Raw genomic sequence first — 17,572 nt, 5'->3', positions numbered from 1 at the left:
TAAATACCACACATTAAAATATACTGGTATGCACTTCAGAAATCTATGTACTCTAAATATTTTCATTTACAAAAGAAGAATATGAGTCAAGAAAAGTTCAGATTTTCTTACTACTAGATCATCAATGCAGGAGGTTACTTCTGTGTGAAGATTAAACACAGTTGTAAAGGTATTTCCTATCCATCAGTCACTTATTCAAACACTATTTAAGCCTCTAGCCTACTAGTTCTTATTGTTCTAGGGTGCCTACTGCTGCCGCTGCTGCTAAGTCGCTTCAGTCGTGTCCAACTCTGTGCGACCCCATAGACGGCAGCCCATCAGGCTCCCCCGTCCCTGGGATTCTCCAGGCAAGAACACTGGAGCGGGCTGCCATTTCCTTCTCCAATGCATGGAAGTGAAAAGTGAAAGGGAAGTCACTCAGTCGTGTCTGATTCTTAGTAACCTCATGGACTACAGCCCACCAGGCTCCTTCGTCCATGGGATTTTCCAGGCAAGAGCACTGGAGTGGGGTGCCATTGTCTTCTCTGAGGGTGCCTACTACATAATAGTTAATCTATAGATGTTAGCTGAATTAAGTACAAAAATTCTAATACAATGAAATAATCTGAAATTATCTGAAATGGAATTTCGCTTTTGACTAATATGTTTTCCTATCAGTAGAAATACATTAAAATATACCATGGATATTAAATGTTACATCAAATACCATGTGCGAGTCCTAAGGCTCTTTGAACCACTTCCTTAAATGACGTAATATTTTTCTCCCAACGACTGGACTGTGTGTCACACCTGTAAGCCTTAGAGAGATACTGGAACGCCTGAGCAAAGAAAAAGAACAGCATTTAGAACAAGCAGAATTCACATTTCAAACTCTGCTTCCTGGAAGTCATATGGAACTAATTGCAGCTGAAAAGCCAGCCTCTGTGTTATGCAGCACAGTCTCTGCATTATTCTCATCAAAGACAACAGCAACGAGCAGTTAAATCAAATGGGCATGTCTGAATGGAGACACTTCCCTCCAAAAATTAAAAGGCAGGGTTTACAAATCTATAAGAAGTATACACATTTCCCTGGCATTTGTAAACATCAGCTTAAGAGACCAGTTTAGAGAACGAGGCGTGAACTTGGTGAAAACTGTGGGATTACTGGCAGGTGAGCAACAACACAGATGCTTAAAACTTTCTTTTACAACCTCCCCACCCTTGAGGGAGAAATCACAGATCGGAGAATTCAGAGTATCCTTAATGCCACATATGCCAGAGAGGACAGAATTCAAGAAGAAGGGAAGGACAGAAAGCAGGAGTGTGTGCACACATGTGTGTGAGTGTGTATTCTCCAGGCTGACAAGGCTTTGCTGAAAGCCAGCTGGGTGGACTGAAGTGGGGGAGAGAACGGCTAAGAATCCCACAGATTAGCTGTACTGTGGCAAATTCCAAACTTATACAAGTACATTTGATTTGTTGTGGATGTTTTGAAAAGAACATAAAACATTTAGTATTCCAACCCTGGAAACTCTGGAGGCCCCTTTTACATTCTAAGATAAGAAGCTGAAGGCATAACTTGAACGCAACCGGTGCTCCACTGCACTTGCAAGAAAGGGGCAGGGCAACCTTTGCACAACATTCATGTTTAGACTTTAAAAGCTCCTCTCCCATAGTCTTATCGAGCTCCTTTTTCTTTCTCCTTTTCATAGTCTCCACCTCAGATTTAAACACTCCTTTGTCCTTGTACCGTCTACCTTAGTCTTCAGCAAGGAGCCTGCAGAAAGGGGTGTGGAGTAAATAACGAGAACCAGCTGTTCACGGCTTGCAAGGAAAGCAGATTAAAGAGACCCTTTTTGGGGAACAGAGAACAATTATTTAAGAAAAACTCATGGAAAGAAAAAAGATGAATGTTTACACATCCTAACCTGTCCACAATTCAGGGTGCTTATGTTAAAAAACTCTGCATCATAAGTGAAAATATGAGCATATTAATCTTATCTTTCAAATTATTAGTCTCCCTCCAACCATCAAAAAGGCAGATTCACCCTGTCTGTGTTCAAATAGAAGGAAGAGCCCCAGAGGACTGGGAAGGACTCACCTTTTCATTTTCGTCAGGCTTGTCACTCTGCCCGTTTCCATACACTTGGGCATACAGCCTCCAGATTTCTCCATCATTCGTCACTCTTGAAGTCACTCTGCCAAATAACTCCTGCAGCTTTCCTCTGAGGCCAGTTGCAACATCGCCACTACGATCGGCCATCCCATCCATCACTGCCCTGACCAGGATTTTAAGGACCTTAACAAATGCAAAGAAGAAACTGGTGAGCTAGAAACAAACAATACCAAAAAAAACAAAGGGCCACCCTCACCGTCAACGATGACGACAGTGACAAACCAGGCCTGTAAGAATATCACTCTGCCACTTGTACAGAGTGAAAAACAAGATGAGCCCACCCGGAACCACTGTCTGGGATCGCAGACAGTGATCTGACCTCTCCCAGTGTCCCCTTTTCAGGCTCCTCGGAGGGCTCTGCTTCACAGGGCCCTAGGCTCCGCGTGCCTCTCTTCTCACTCTGAGGGTCCTCTCTGAATGATCTGATCCACACCTGTAGCTGCAAACCCACCATGACCAAGTATCTACCCAATACTGTGGGTGCAGCACCAGCCCGACCACCTTCCAGACAGAGCCCCCGGACTGTGTGCCTCAATATCTACCAGACATGTCCCATCAACCTCTCACCCTCCATCTATCCTAGAGGGAAACCTCGATCCCAGATCCCTCTTCCTCCTGTACTCTCAGAACTGGCCCCCTGAGCACGAACCTAGATTCTCTTCTCTCCTGGTTGGGCCACACGTAACGGATTTGACTCAACACTCCTCAGTTCAGTTCAGTTGCATCCAACTCTTTTTGACCCCATGGACCGCAGCACACCACGCTTCCCTGTCCATCACCAACTTCCGGAGCTTGCTCAAACTCATGTCCATTGAGTCGGTGATGCCATCCATAAGTCCTAAATCCAGCTTCTCCTCCTTTACGTTGACCTCACTATTTTCCACCCAGATCACAGCAATAATGCTCAGAACTAGAATTCTGCTTAAAGTGGTCCTGGCTCTTCCTCACTGTTGAATGATAAACTACCAATGCATTTGCCTCAGGCACGCAGGCTTCCCAGAAAGTATCTCTTGTCCTTCCAACTACCCCAGTTCCACTCACCATTTGGCAACTTCTTGGCCACCTCGCTTTCATTAATCTTTACACATTCTACCCCAGATACTCTGAATGCTGACAGATGAACTAAGTTGAGCCCCACTGCAGGTTACACTGCTATGACAAGGTACAGCTATATTGGGCCGTGTATCTCAAGGGCTCCTGGAGGCACACAAAGCGCATCCTCAATGGCCCACCCTTGTGATAGGAGGCCAGCAAAGACACGTGGATCTACCTAAAGAACCAGCTCAAGCAGAGCACCCTCAGACCTCGCTACTCAGCGTGGCCCCTGGACTGACAGCAGCGGCCTCCCCCAGGAGCCTGCTGCAAGTGCAGAATCCTGGATGAGATGCCGCTCCATCTCGGATTGAGAGTCTGCATTTCTAACGTGCTCGCAGGCGGTGCTGATGCTGACAGTCCACAGATCACACACTCTTCTGAGTGGCAAGGTTCCAACAGACAGGGTGCCACATCTTTATTCTTACCCTGAACTTCAAGGAGAGGACCACATTCATCAACTCGTGTCCCTGACGTCTAACATCGTGCCTGGCACATAGTACTGATGCAATGAACGACTTGTGCCTGAAAGACAGACTGAACGAACACACCTCTTTCAGAAAGAGTTGCTAAGAGAAATGCAACCGACACCTTGCTCTGTCTCCCCGCAGGGCGTTCTGATCCAGACGTGAGATGCAGCCAAGGAATCAAGGCCCTTCTGGCCCGTGAACACTGTTAGGAATGTGAGCTCAGACTCATGGCCCTAATTACATCCAGGGATACAAGTGGACGGGAGAACACTCAATTGTGCTTTTTTTCTTTTGTGACAGACAAGGTGAATTATCTCTGCCCATAAATTCACATTATAATTCAACATGTACAGTTTTAAATCTGAAAGTAATGAAATTGATATTACAGCCCCACTCCTGATTTTAAGCCTGGAAGTCGCAATGCAGGAGAAATGGCATGGATGTGCACTACCTGCTTCAAGCAATTGTTCTGTAAACATTTCAAGGATTAGCACACTTCGAAAGAGATGGTCTAGAGAAACAGTTACTAAGGTGGAGAAGTAACGCATACTAAAGTAGTAAAATTCTTTGCTTTTTCTGGGCTCTCACAGTTGGCCCAACATCCTATCTACTCATTTTAGCCATGAGTAGCAGCCAAGGGGGAAGAGAAATCTTTTATTCTTCTTGCCTATTAAGATGGAGAGCTGTAGCGCTGGTGTTTGAGAGGGGAAAAGTTGGTAAAGTGTGTGTGTGTGTGTGTGTGTGTGTGTGTGTGTGCGCGCGCGCGCGCGCAAAAAGGGAACCGTAAAACGACAAGGAGGTGCAGCGCCTCTGCTGGGGTCAGGGTGCGGACACCGAACACACCTCTACCCAATTCACATGCAGATACCATCAGGAGAGAGGTCCTGACGAGAAGGCAAGGCAATACCAAATTTGTTTTTACGCTCTCTGTTCGATGTTCAGTGATTAAATAGCTGGGTCTGGGCCTGAGGAGGGAGTTCCATATGGAGGAACAGATAGCAGTCACACGTGGCCCTGGCAGATACTGCTTAAAGACACCATGTGGGGTAAGAATCACACCGAGGATGGAGTCTTTCAGGAAAACACTGTTTAAGAGGAGGAGAGATGAATGGAGGTCTGTGCACTAAGGAAGGATGGCAGCAAGTGATGTCATGGAAACCAGCGAAGGAAAGTAACAAGGAGAGTACATCCACAAAAGATCAGGACTGGAAGACTGCTGGATCGGCAAGTTCGAGGGTTAGTGACTGCATCCAGAGCTAACGCCAGAAAAGGGAGGGCAGGAGAGATGAGGATTTTAGACAAGAGGCTCACAGACAATCATGTGAAAACCAACACAAGCATTAATGCCATTAAAAAACAAAAGGCAAACAATACTCCTCTATCACAGTATTATGTAATATCCATTTTGAATATAATTTGCACAGACATATAATGTTAATAGAAAATATTCACGTAACCAAACTTTTTAGTGTAAATATATTGGGAAGAAATGGAAGTAATAGAAATGCCAGTACAAGATAATTAAGTCCTTATTTACTATAAGAGGAGGTCAACTGATAATACATAAAATTGGGTTAATAAAAATAGCCATATATAGTTATCATTATTATGAAATATGGAAATATGTGAATGGCAAAAGAATTCTAAAGGATTTCTCCCCTTTGGCAAGAAGTATCTTGAGAAGGAGGAGCAGTGGAGCAGGAAATTGCTGTACTTGGTCGTTAAGTCTTATACTATGACTTAACTTGTAAAAACTGTGTTATTTTTAAAATACAAAATTTTATTTAAAAAGAGAGAAAAAGAATAAATATATTCAAAAACTGGCAAACAGGAAACAGAGAATGACAGCACACAAAAGCACCCCTTTCCAAGGGGGCCGCATGGGCGTCGGGATGCGGCGCCGCCGAACTCTCACTCTGGGGGCACACGGGCGTGTTCCCTTCGTGAAAACTCGCGTTTACTTATGATCTGTGTACTCTTCTACATTTTCACTGTATTTGAATAAACGTTAATTAAAAAGGCATTTCCTCCAATTAAGGAAGTCCCATAAACGGAAGGAAAAAGGTGAGTTATTAAAATACATTAACAAATGGAGCCAATACATAATCTTAAAAAGTGCGATAAACTTTTTTTAAAAAACACAATTAATGTTATAATTTACTGGTTAATACCACCATTTTCCTCTCTTTAACTGTTAAGTGAGAAAATTATCACCCTCTAGTTATCCAGATTGACTACAAAAATAGTAACATATATTTAACCCTTCTTTAGAAAATAGGTATTTTTAACTCAAAAAAGCAAAAGATCTTGCCTCGGATTTCTCTGATAAAATGAATCACCAAATATTATGATTTTCTCCTGGGCAGGCCATAAAGTTTACCTGCATTACAGTCCTTTGCATCAAAAGTGAAAAGAAAATCTTTTTAAACAGATAAAATGTTTTTATCTACTGTAAACTGGGTAAAAATTTGATTACTGAACCCATCAGTTACAGTTAAAATTATACATTACTAAGTATGTAGTAACAGGCTGAAGGGTAGAACGGTGTAAGAATTTAGAGTAATTCTCAGGGAAACAGGATTCAAGACACAGGCACATAGATGGGTCGCACATATGGAGTAAGATGAGGGCAAAGAAGGGTAAGTGTAAAGCAATGGACGTGCATCTGCCTAAAACCAGGTTCAAGAACAGCTAGATCCAGAGTGGAGAGGAAGACAGACACAGCCAGTTGCTGAAGTCCAGCACGAACATGGGGGAATGGCTAGGAAGTCTGTAAACAGCTGTAATGAGCGCAGGTCTTCTGTTAACCAGGGCAGGTGAACTGTTTTATCAGGGAGTCAACATACATGTAGAGAGCTCTGAAAGCTGTAAAGCAGTATAAACCTATAAACTGTCATGATTATCACTGACCCTCAACATCCTCACTCTGTCAAAAGGGGACAGCAAAGCCCTCATCGTTGCCCACTCATTATGTGCCCCCATACTTCCTGAGGGTTTAAAACAGACCTAAAGGAAAACAAACTACCACCCCTTTATCAGCCCTCCATACCTCCCAATACCTCTGCTCTGAGCACTCACTGTGGGCTGAGCCCCATGCTAAGTATGCGACCAACTTGATTTCATTTGGTTCTCACTGTTACCCTAGGAAGCAGGGACTTTATTATCCCCACTTTACACAGAAACTGAAAGGCAAAGTGAGCTTCTCAAGGGCCCAGAGCAAGTGAGTCATGCAGCTGGGTTTTAAACACCCGAGATTTTTGGAATCATGAGCTTCGATGAGGATAAAGAGAAGACAAGAATGACAGGAGATAATGTTCATATATCTAGTTCTTTTACATTGTAAAGATTTGTCCTTTTATGAAATATATATATGAATATTATCTACTATCAGTGTTGTCTTCTCTTTATATGTATATATTCATATATATATGACCCTTCCTGTGAGCCAGGAGCTCTATGAACACAATCCTCCTAACAACTCTAGGGGGAAGGTGCTCTTGTCATTTGTATTCTGCACATAAAGAAACTGGAGCACAGAGAACTCAGGTAACTTGTCCAAGGTCACACAGCTAAGGGAAGGCCGAGTTGGATTTGAACCTGCAGCTCGCGTCCCAGCTCTTGCTCTCAAGCACCTGCTATATTAAGTTATAAAGGAGAGTTCCTTACTCCTCTGCTGTTCCTTCCTTTCTAATAGGTTCTTTTACATTGGAAAGATTTGCTCTTTTATGAAATATGCATACCAATAACTTTGATCATTTCATTATTCTTTCTTTGCCAAATCTTGAATCAACCAAAACCAGACAGGTTTTTGTAGCTTTTTAACTTAAAGATTTCTCCAAGACATTGGAGCTAATAAAAAATAAAAAGAGAAAATAAAATTCCCAAACACAAGCACTACTCCTGTTGCCATTAATTTCTCTCTAGTTTCTTTGCTATGCATAAAATTTTTAATACTAACACTATATAAACTGTTTTATCTTTCTTTTTCACTTAACGTTATGTCATAGAATTTTTTCACATTTTCATATATTCTTTAGATAGATCATTTTAATAGATTCAAAGCCTCCCACTGGGAGGCACGGATTGTAAAGAATCCATCTGCCAATGCAGGAGATGCAAGAGACATGGATTCAATCTCTGGGCTGGGAAGATCTCCTGAAGTAGGAAACGGCAACCCACTCCAGTATGCTTGCCTGGAAAATTCCATGGACAGAGGAGCCTGCTGGGCTATAGTCCATGGAGTCGCAAATTGTCAAACATGAGTGCACACACACGACAACAAAAAACACCTGCAGTTAGGCTGCTTCTATGTGCTGCCGCTGTTGTTATTACCATAACTAACATTTCACTGCATACCTTTGTGCCCAAAGGGTTTTCTCATACTGAAGTTTCTCTAGGTTAGAATTCCAGGAACAGAACGACAGAATCAAGGGAATAAACAATTTAAGACTCTACAGATAAGCTGGATACTTTCAAAAAGGACTAAATCAAATTTAGATGTCCATTAGTAGTATATGAAAATGTGTCATTTCATTGCATATCACCAGTACTGGGTTTGTGTGTATGATATTTTGTTCCACTAAAGATATATGCAGCTATTATTCTAGTTTTACTTTTATTATGTGAATTTAAATCTCTTTCCAAATGTTTGTTGAGTAAATATATTTACTTTTTAAGATATTTAAATTACTTCTTAGCTCGTACGGAACTCATTTTCCAATGTGAAAACAGTTTTACTGTTCATCTTCATATGGAGATTACACAGACTACAAGCTGATGCATGAACACGTTGCTAGCCTCTTTTTCTAAACCCCAATTCTGTACACTGCTGGGAAAAAAGAGAAAGTTGATGAATCTGAAAAAGTAACAGCAAACATATGGGAAATCCTGGAGAGACAGAGATTGGCTGGGTCCTGGTTGGTGGAGAAGAGAAATCCAGGGTGGAAAAGTACAAGATGCCAAGGCTCACAGATGGCCTGGGAGCCTGGGAAAAGCTTTTTGGTTGTGCTTTCTTTTCCTTCCACACACTACTCTACGTGCCATTTGCCACCAATATGGAGAGACCAAAATACAACAGCGCCAGCCCAGTGCAAGCCAGGGACCAGGCAGGTGTAGAAGGTCAGCCCCCAACCTGTTGAGGTTGGATGGCAACTCAGGAAGATGGGCACTGGAAGAAAGCAGAGATCAGAAAGGTTTCCTGAGGAGCCAGGCCACTTGGGCGGTGGTGGTGGTGGTATGATGAGAGGGGGCAGTGGCCAAGTATTTCTAGGAGAGAAGTTCCCCTTACCAGGAGAGGCATAATTTGGTCCTGGGCTTGCTTTAGGCCCTCCCACCAAGTACACATTACCAGTCAAAGAGCCAATATCCCCAGGGGAGGATGAGCCAATAGGGACAAAATTAGACATCTAAAAAGTGCAGCCAAAATGAAATAAACACATTGAACAGCCTATGTGAAAAAGAAGTAAAGGGGCATAGGGAGGAAAACTTGTTTTCATAATACATACCCTCAGGAAGATGAGAGGGAAAAACCAAGGAAGATCCCCTGGGCAGCAGTATAAATGGGGAAGGAAAAGAGTATGAGGACTGAGCCTGGGGTTGTTCACAGGGAAGGAAAGGCGAGAACAGTTCTGCAAAGGGGATGAGCAAGCTGCAGCTGGTGGCGTAAAAGCTGTGACATTCTGGAAGCCAGCTAAACAAAGTGTCAGAAGGAAGAGGGATCAACTGTGCTAAGTGCCACAGACAGGCTGAGACACCGGAGGGCTGAGGGAAGGGACGTGGAGACTGCAGCAAGATGCTTCTCCCAAGGAGTCAGTCCTGAAGAATAGCAGAGACATGGGGTGGGGATTAGGGGTGGGGGAGGGCGCATAAATTATTTGTACACAGCTTGGAAACACTGAGAACTTTCAAAAACAAGTGCAATGATAAATGCATTTGTAATATAACATCGGAGAAGGCGATGGCACCCCACTCCAGTACTCCTGCCTGGAAAATCCCATGGATGGAAGAGCCTGGAGGGCTGCAGTTCATGGGGTCGCTAAGGGTCTGACACGACTGAGCGACTTAACTTTCACTTTTCACCTTCATGCATTGGAGAAGGAAATGGCAACCCACTCCAGTGTTCTTGCCTGGAGAATCCCAGGGACGGGGGAGCCTGGTGGGTTGCTGTCTGTGGGGTCACACAGAGTCGGACATGACTGAAGTGACTTAGCAGCAGCATACAGGTACGATTTAACCCATAGTGATCATAAGAGAAGGTCTACTTGCCTTGTTATCTGAAAACTGAAAACTAATCTTAACACTCTACCCCAAGGATCATTCTTTATTTAGTCTGTGGTTTTTTTGAGGGGTTCTGGACACCCTTATGGATCTGATTGAGAGTTTTGAATCCTCTACCCAGAAGAGGTAGTTACATAGCCACATACACAATTTTTTTCCCATGATATTTCGGGTAATCTCACAATCTTCTGAAGCCTAATAATAGATCCTTCTTAGAAATTCTAATTCGCCCAAGACGGCCTGGGATTTCAGTCTTATCTCTCAGTACAGCATATGACTCAGCAAGTGCATTTCTCTGAAGAGCTTTCTTAAGTTTTCTATCAACTCCCTCCTCTTTTTTATCCCTTCTGTCACTTTCTGATGTTTGCATCCCTGGTGCTGTGTTAGGTGAGGCCTTCGTGAGATTAGCTGAGGCGTCTCCGGCCTTCTCTAGAGGGTGCCTCTGTGCGAGCTGCCTCTCCTTCCACCAAAGCTCCCAGTGAGGCGTGTGCTGGACACATCCCCTTACCTTTACCAGCTCCACTATTCTCAAAGCCACTGCTTTCCCTCTGAAAAGCAATGAGAAAGTTGTGGGGGGTCGAATACTTGCCCCAAATTCAGGTCGTAACAGAACCTCAGAATGTGTGCTCATTTGGAAATAGTTAATAACAATTAGTTAGGATTAAGTCATCCTAGATTAGCGTGGGCCCTAAACCCAGTGACTAGTGTCCTTATAAGAAAAGGAGTTGACACACAGAGACACAGGGAAGGAGATGAAGCAGGTGAAGAGGGAAACAGAGGTTAGAATCATGCTGCCACAAGCCAAGGAAGGCCAGGAACCCCCAGAAGCTGGAAGAGGCAAGGAAGGTTCTTCCCTGGAGCCTTTAGAGGGAGCATGAAACACCTTGATTTCAATCTTCTAGCTCTAGAACTAAAGAGAATAGATTTCTATTGTTTGAAGAAACTAAGTTTGTAGCAATTGGACATAGCTGCCCCAGGTAACGAATCCAGCAGTCTTACCTAGAAAGACCAAGGCAACGCTGAGAACACTCAGACAAACACGCCTCCTGGACCCTTACCTGGCTTCTACTAATCCTCTTCCCATTTCAGTTCAGGAAGCACTAAATGAACAGCTGTCAGGTCTCAGCCTGTCTCCACTCAGTATGGTGACGTCCAGCCCTCTCATTGTTTCTGTCCAGTCAGTAAGTCATGTCCAGTTCTTTGTGATCTATGGACTGCAGCACACCAGGCTTCCCCGCCTTCGCTATCTCCCAGAGTTTGCTCACACTCACGTCCATTGATTCGGTGATGCCATCCAACCATCTCATTCTCTATCGCCCCCTTCTCCTTGCCTCATATGTAGAAGTTTTCAATTCAAATCTCTCCATATTTGCCTTAATGGGGTATGGCTTGTGTGTCATGATAAAGAACATTTTCTCTACCCCCAAGCTTATAAAAATGTTTTCCATCAAGTGCTTTTATGGCGTACATCTTCCATACAGTAATGATGACAAGGATGATGATGGCGGCTATACTCAAACAGCGCTTGTTGTGCCAGTGATCACACAGCTACTCACCTAACCCTCACAGCAGTCCCGTGAGGCACTAACATCATCCCTATTTCATGAACGTGGAGAACCAAGTGGTTTGTAACTTGCTCAGGTCATATAGCTGGTGGCTGGGGGAGGCAGCCTAGAAGCCCAGGCTGCCTAACCCCAGAATCTATGCTCTTACCTACAACATCATCCTGCTTCTCAAGGCATTTCAATTTAAATATTTTAACCAACTACTTGAATTTATTTTGGTTTAAGGAGTGAAGCAGAGCTTTCATTCGGAGTCCCAAATGCTTGGCCAACTATTTCAATGCATATTGAATATTTTATTTTATCCCACAGATTTAAAATGCCATCCTTATCATGAACTAAATTCTCATACTTACTTGAGTGTTTCTGAACCCTCTCTCCTGTTTCATTTCATTCCTGTAGCATATGTTAACTCTTTATATAATAAGGATATTATTAGCTTTTTATCTTTCCTACTTGTTACAAATATTTTGTCACATATTTTTTTCATGAAGTCATAAAAATTCCTTCAAGTTTTCTTTTCTTGCTTCAAAGTTCAGGAAATTTGGTAGGTACTCACTTGTATTCCTAGTTTTTCTAGGAGATGAAAAAATATTTAGCATATATTTAGCCCATTTGGAATTCATTTGGTGTATCATAAAATAATCTAAGTATATTTTTTGAGCCTGAATGTTTAGAGGGATTTCACTTTAACCAGTATAAATAGCCCTGCAGTCCCTCACTTCCTAACTAAACCAATGCCAAGCCACCAACTCTACGTCGTGACTTCTAAATCCCTAACCCCACCTCCAGTCATTCCAGTCATGTGGCGCTGCTGTTGCACTCCCTTTCCTAAACCTACTTCTCACATCATGTACCACGGAATGCAGCAAGCGGTGTGTGACTGTGGGGAACCACCACCAGCCCCTGAGGAGAGGTGAAGTTTTCTCACCTGGAGGAGCAACAATCCTAATCTCCACAAAGAGGAAAACTTAACTATTCTCTTCCCCAACACTAACCTTGATGTCCTTGGCCAAGTCTCCCTAAAACTTTGGCCAAAAGCATAAGGCGTTGGCCCTTTGAATCCTGGCGGTCTTCACAGCAGGAAGGAACAGGATTGCCTCGGGTCCAGTTACAAACACTTCCAGGAGGGCTGGAGGCCAGGAATGAAGCCATTTCCGCCTCCTGGCTTGGCCACATCCCCGTTCCACTTGGAGCTCTCTAAAGAACTTGCTCTGCTTCCTGGCCTGATAACCCTGACCCTTGGCTTCCCCACACCTCAGTTATCACAGAAAGGTAGGCAGCTTAACATTGTCTTTTTTCACTCTTTCAGCAAAAGAAGAAAAAATTCTTTGCACGAGGAAATGGCATGCACAAGCTTTAGGTTAAATAGGCCAAACTTCAGACTTCACATCTTGGCTTGACTAGTTGTGAGCTGTGAAAGATCAGCTTTATTAGTTTCTCTGGCGAGCCACAGATACTGTTTTCAGCAGTAAAACAGAGATAATATCTACCTCACAGAGACAGAATCCATATGGAATACATCCACTCCCTCCACTCTTCTCCTTCAGGTAAGCCCTGCCACCACCTGCTCTACGACTTCAATCGAGTTGGCAATCTTTCCCACCAGCCATTAACACTACCTCCCTCCTTCCCCAAAGAGAAATCCACACAAAGAACAACATCCATAAGAAAGAATACATACTGTATGATTCTGTTTATACAACAATCAAGAGAAAGCAAAATTGAACTGTGGGGACGGAAATCAGAAAGCAGTTGCCTGGTAGAAGGGAAAGGGTGGTGGTTCAGTTGACTGGAAAGGGGAATAATAGAACTTTCTGTGGTGATGAAATGTTCCATACCTGTTTTGGGAAGTGGTTCTATAAGAATACACAATGTCAAAACATATCAGAATTACACTTAAGACTTGTGCATTTTCTTATATGTAAATTATACCCTAATTTGGGGGAAAAAAAAACAAAACACTTTTGTCATATATAATTCAAATGCACAGTAACATGATGGGGGAAATATGCTGTTTAATATAAATCTTCTGACAAACTTCAAGGCATGATTCACTCAAAAAGACACGCCTAAATGTGATTCTTATCTTTGGTTCCAACAAGCTATATAACCGGCCAAGTTACACATTCTCTCTGGGTCTCGTATTCATACACTGTAAATGAGGACTCTTCAGTACCCACCTCAAATACTGTATGCCCTGTAAAAGATCTCTAGTCTTTCCCATTCTGTTGTTTTCCTCTATTTCTTTGCATTGATCGCTGAGGAAGGCTTTCTTATCTCTCCTTGCTATTCTTTGGAACTCTACATTCAGAGGCTTATATCTTTCCTTTTTGCCTTTACTTTTCGCTTCTCTTCTTTTCACAGCTATTTGTAAGGCCTCCTCAGACAGCCATTTTGCTTTTTTCAATTTCTTTTTCTTGGGGATGGTCTTGCTCCCTGTCTCCTGTACAATGTCATGAACCTCCGTCCACAGTTCATCAGGCACTCTATCAGACCTAGTCCCTTAAATCTATTTCTCATTTCCACTGTATAGTCATAAGGAATTTGATTTAGGTCATACCTGAATGGTCTAGTGGTTTTCCCTACTTTCTTCAATTTAAGTCTGAATTTGGCAATAAGGAGTTCATGATCTGAGCCACAATCCACTCCCGGTCTTGTTTTTGCTGACTGTATAGAGCTTCTCCATCGCTGGCTGCAAAGGATATAATCAATCTGATTTCAGTACTGACCATCTGGTGATGTCCTTGTGTAGAGTCTTCTCTTGTGTTGCTGGAAGAGGGTGTTTGCTACGACCAGTGCGTTTTCTTGGCAAAACTCTGTTAGACTTTGCCCTGCTTCATTTTTACTGCAAGGCCAAATTTGCCTGTTACTTCAGGTGTTTCTTGACTTCCTGCTTTTGCATTCCAGTCCCCTATAATGAAGAGGACATCTTTTTTGGGTGTTAGTTCTAGAAGCTCTTGTAGGTACTCAAAGAACTGTTCAACTTAAGCTTCTTCAGCGTTACTGGTCAGGGCATAGACTTGGATTACCGTGATATTGAATGGTTGGCCTTGGAAATGAACAGAGATCATTCTGTTGTTTTTGAGATCGCATCCAAGTACTGCATGTTGATCTCTTGTTGACTATGATGGCTACTCCATTTCTTCTAAGGGATTCCTGCCCACAGTAGTAGATATAATGGTCATCTGAGTTAAATTCACCCATTCCAGTCCATCTTAGTTCACTGATTTCTAGAATGTCGATGTTGACTCTTGCCGTTTCCTGTTTGACCACTTCCAATTTGCTAGATTCATGGACCTAACATTCCAGGTTCCTATGTAATACTGCTCTTTACAGCACTGAATCTTGCTTCTATCACCAGTCCCATCCAAAACTGGGTGTTGTTTTTGCTTTGGCTCCATCCCTTCATTCTTTCTGGAGTTATTTCTCCACTGATCTCCAGTAGCATATTGGGCACCTACTGACCTGGGGAGTTCATCTTTCAATGTCCTATCTTTTTGCCTTTTCATACTCTTCATGGGGTTCTCGAGGCTAGAATACTGTAGTGGTTTGCCATTCCCTTCTCCAGTGGACCACATTCTGTCAGACCTCTCAATAGAATGGGAAAACAATAGAATGGGAAAGACTAGAGATCTCTTCAAGAAAATTAGAGAAACCAAGGGAACATTTCATGCAAAGATGGGCTCAAAAAAGGACAGAAGGGGTAGGGACCTAACAGAAGCAGAAGATATTAAGAAGAGATAGCAAGAATACACAGAAGAACTGTACAAAAAAGATCTTCACGACCCAGATAATCAGGAAGGTGTGATCACTCACACTCACCTAGAGCAAGACATCCTGGAATGTGAAGTCAAGTGGGCCTTAGGAAGCATCACTACGAACAAAGCAAGTGAAGGTGATGGAATTCCAGTTGAGCTATTTCAAATACTAAAAGATTGATGCTGTGAAAGTGCTGCACTCAATATGCCAGCACATTTGGAAAACTCAGCAATGGCCACAGGACTGGAAAAGGTCAGTTTTCATTCCAATCCCAAAGAAAGGTAATACCAAAGAATGCTCAAACTACCACACAATTGCACTCATGTCACACGCTAGTAAAGTAATGGTCAAAATTCTCCAAGCCGGCTTCAGCAATAAGTGAAATGTGAAATTCCAGATGTTCAAGCTGGTTTTAGAAAAGGCAGAGGAACCAGAGATCAAATTGCCAACATCCACTGGATCATCGGAAAAGCAAGAGAGTTCCAGAAAAAACATCTATTTCTCCTTAGACTATGCCAAAGCCTTTGACTGTGTGGATCACAAGAAACTGTGGAAAATTCTGAAAGAGATGGGAATACCAGACCACCTGACCTGCCTTTTGAGAAATCTATAAACAGGTTATGAAGCAACAGTTAGAACTGGACATGGAACAACAGACTGGTTCCAAATAGGAAAAGGAGTACATCAAGGCTGTATATTATCACCCCGCTTATTTAACTTATATGCAGAGTACATCATGAGAAATGCTGGGCTGGAAGAAACACAAGCTGGAATCAAGATTGCCGGGAGAAATATCAATAACCTCAGATATGCAGATAACACCACCCTTATGGCAGAAAGTGAAGAAGAACTAAAGAGCCTCTTGATGAAAGTGAAAGAGGAGAGTGAAAAAGTTGGCTTAAAACTCAATATTCGGAAAAAGAAGATCATGGCATCTACTTTTCCAAGATAAATTTTGGAATAGTTGGAGTGTGTGTATGTATATATATATATATATGTATGTATAGTAAGTCATGAGAGTAGTGAGATATTATCATACATGGGGAAACAGTGGAAACAGTGTCAGACTTTATTTTTCTGGGCTCCAAAATCACTGCAGATGGTGACTGCAGCCATGAAATGAAAAGATGCTTACTCCTTGGAAGGAAAGTTATGACCAACCTAGATAGCCTACTCAAAAGCAGAGACATTACTTTGCCAAAAAAGGTTTGTCTAGTCAAGACTATGGTTTTTCCTGTGGTCATGTATGGATGTGAGAGTTGGACTGTGAAGAAGGCTGAGCGCTGAAGAATTGATGCTTTTGAACTGTGGTGTTGGAGAAGACTCTTGAGAGTCCCTTGGACTGCAAGGAGATCCAACCAGTCCATGCTGAAGGAGATCAGCCCTGGGATTTCTTTGGAAGGAATGATGCTAAAGCTGAAATGCCAGTACTTTGGCCACCCCATGCGAAGAGTTGACTGTTTGGAAAAGACTCTGATGCTGGGAGGGAATGGGGGCAAGAGGAGAAGGGGACAACAGAGGATGAGATTGCTGGATGGTATCACCGACTCGATGGACGCGAGTCTGAGTGAACTCCGGGAGCTGGTGATGGACAGGGAGGCCTGGCATGCTGTGGTTCATGGGGTCACAAAGAGTCAGACACGACTGAGCGACTAAACTGAACTGAACTGTAAAAGATAAACCGTGATAGTGCCAAGAACATAGTAAGCACTTGATACATGTTCATCGTTTTCCCTTCCTCTTCCATTTATAAACAGCAAATGGGATGCAACAGCACAATACTTATATTTTTTTCCCAAAATGACTGTAAGTTATCAAAGAGGAAAAAGGGGAGGGGATATGAAGGGAACAGGGAAGAGCAGAAAAAGAAAAAAATGAACAAATAACATTAGAACTCATCCTGAGGAAAGAAGCATATACATATGGATTTATCTATAAGGATATTCATGGCACTATTAATAGTAGTAAATTAACAGTAGAAAACTGGAAAATGGAACAGGGACTAATTACACAAAAACACAAAACTAAGTTTTATGACAGATTAATAAAAGTATGTATAATCCAGACATTTATATAAATATCTACTATTACAGAAAAGCATTCTTGAGCTATACTAATCTATGCGTTAGTCAAAATTAGGACAGACAGAAAAGGCAGGAAATGATAAAGCTAGTATAACTACCCACACATTCTCTTATTACAAATAGTGAGAAAAACAATTTATAGCTGATTTATCCTGTGTCTGTATTAAAA

At 42.5% G+C, this 17,572-nt stretch overlaps 1 protein-coding gene across 4 annotated transcripts in view; it reads right to left on the bottom strand.

Moving 5' to 3' along the window:
• Positions 1–17,572, bottom strand: part of TTC27 (tetratricopeptide repeat domain 27) — a 178,034-nt gene that overhangs the window by 7,544 nt on the left and 152,918 nt on the right. For 3 of the 4 annotated variants that reach the window (XM_044925798.2, XM_025260856.3, XM_006080593.4), the window contains 2 exons: positions 2,083–2,280; positions 707–818 (listed from right to left, as the gene is read on the bottom strand). In XM_044925798.2, coding sequence (XP_044781733.2) covers positions 707–818; positions 2,083–2,280 — 310 coding nt within the window. The remainder of the gene's footprint in view (positions 1–706; positions 819–2,082; positions 2,281–17,572) is intronic. The other variant, XM_044925799.2, reaches the window with a different exon arrangement.

Source organism: Bubalus bubalis, chromosome 12 (assembly GCF_019923935.1).
Source record: "Bubalus bubalis isolate 160015118507 breed Murrah chromosome 12, NDDB_SH_1, whole genome shotgun sequence".
NCBI lineage: Eukaryota > Metazoa > Chordata > Mammalia > Artiodactyla > Bovidae > Bubalus > Bubalus bubalis.
This window is presented reverse-complemented; position numbering and strand designations above follow the sequence as displayed.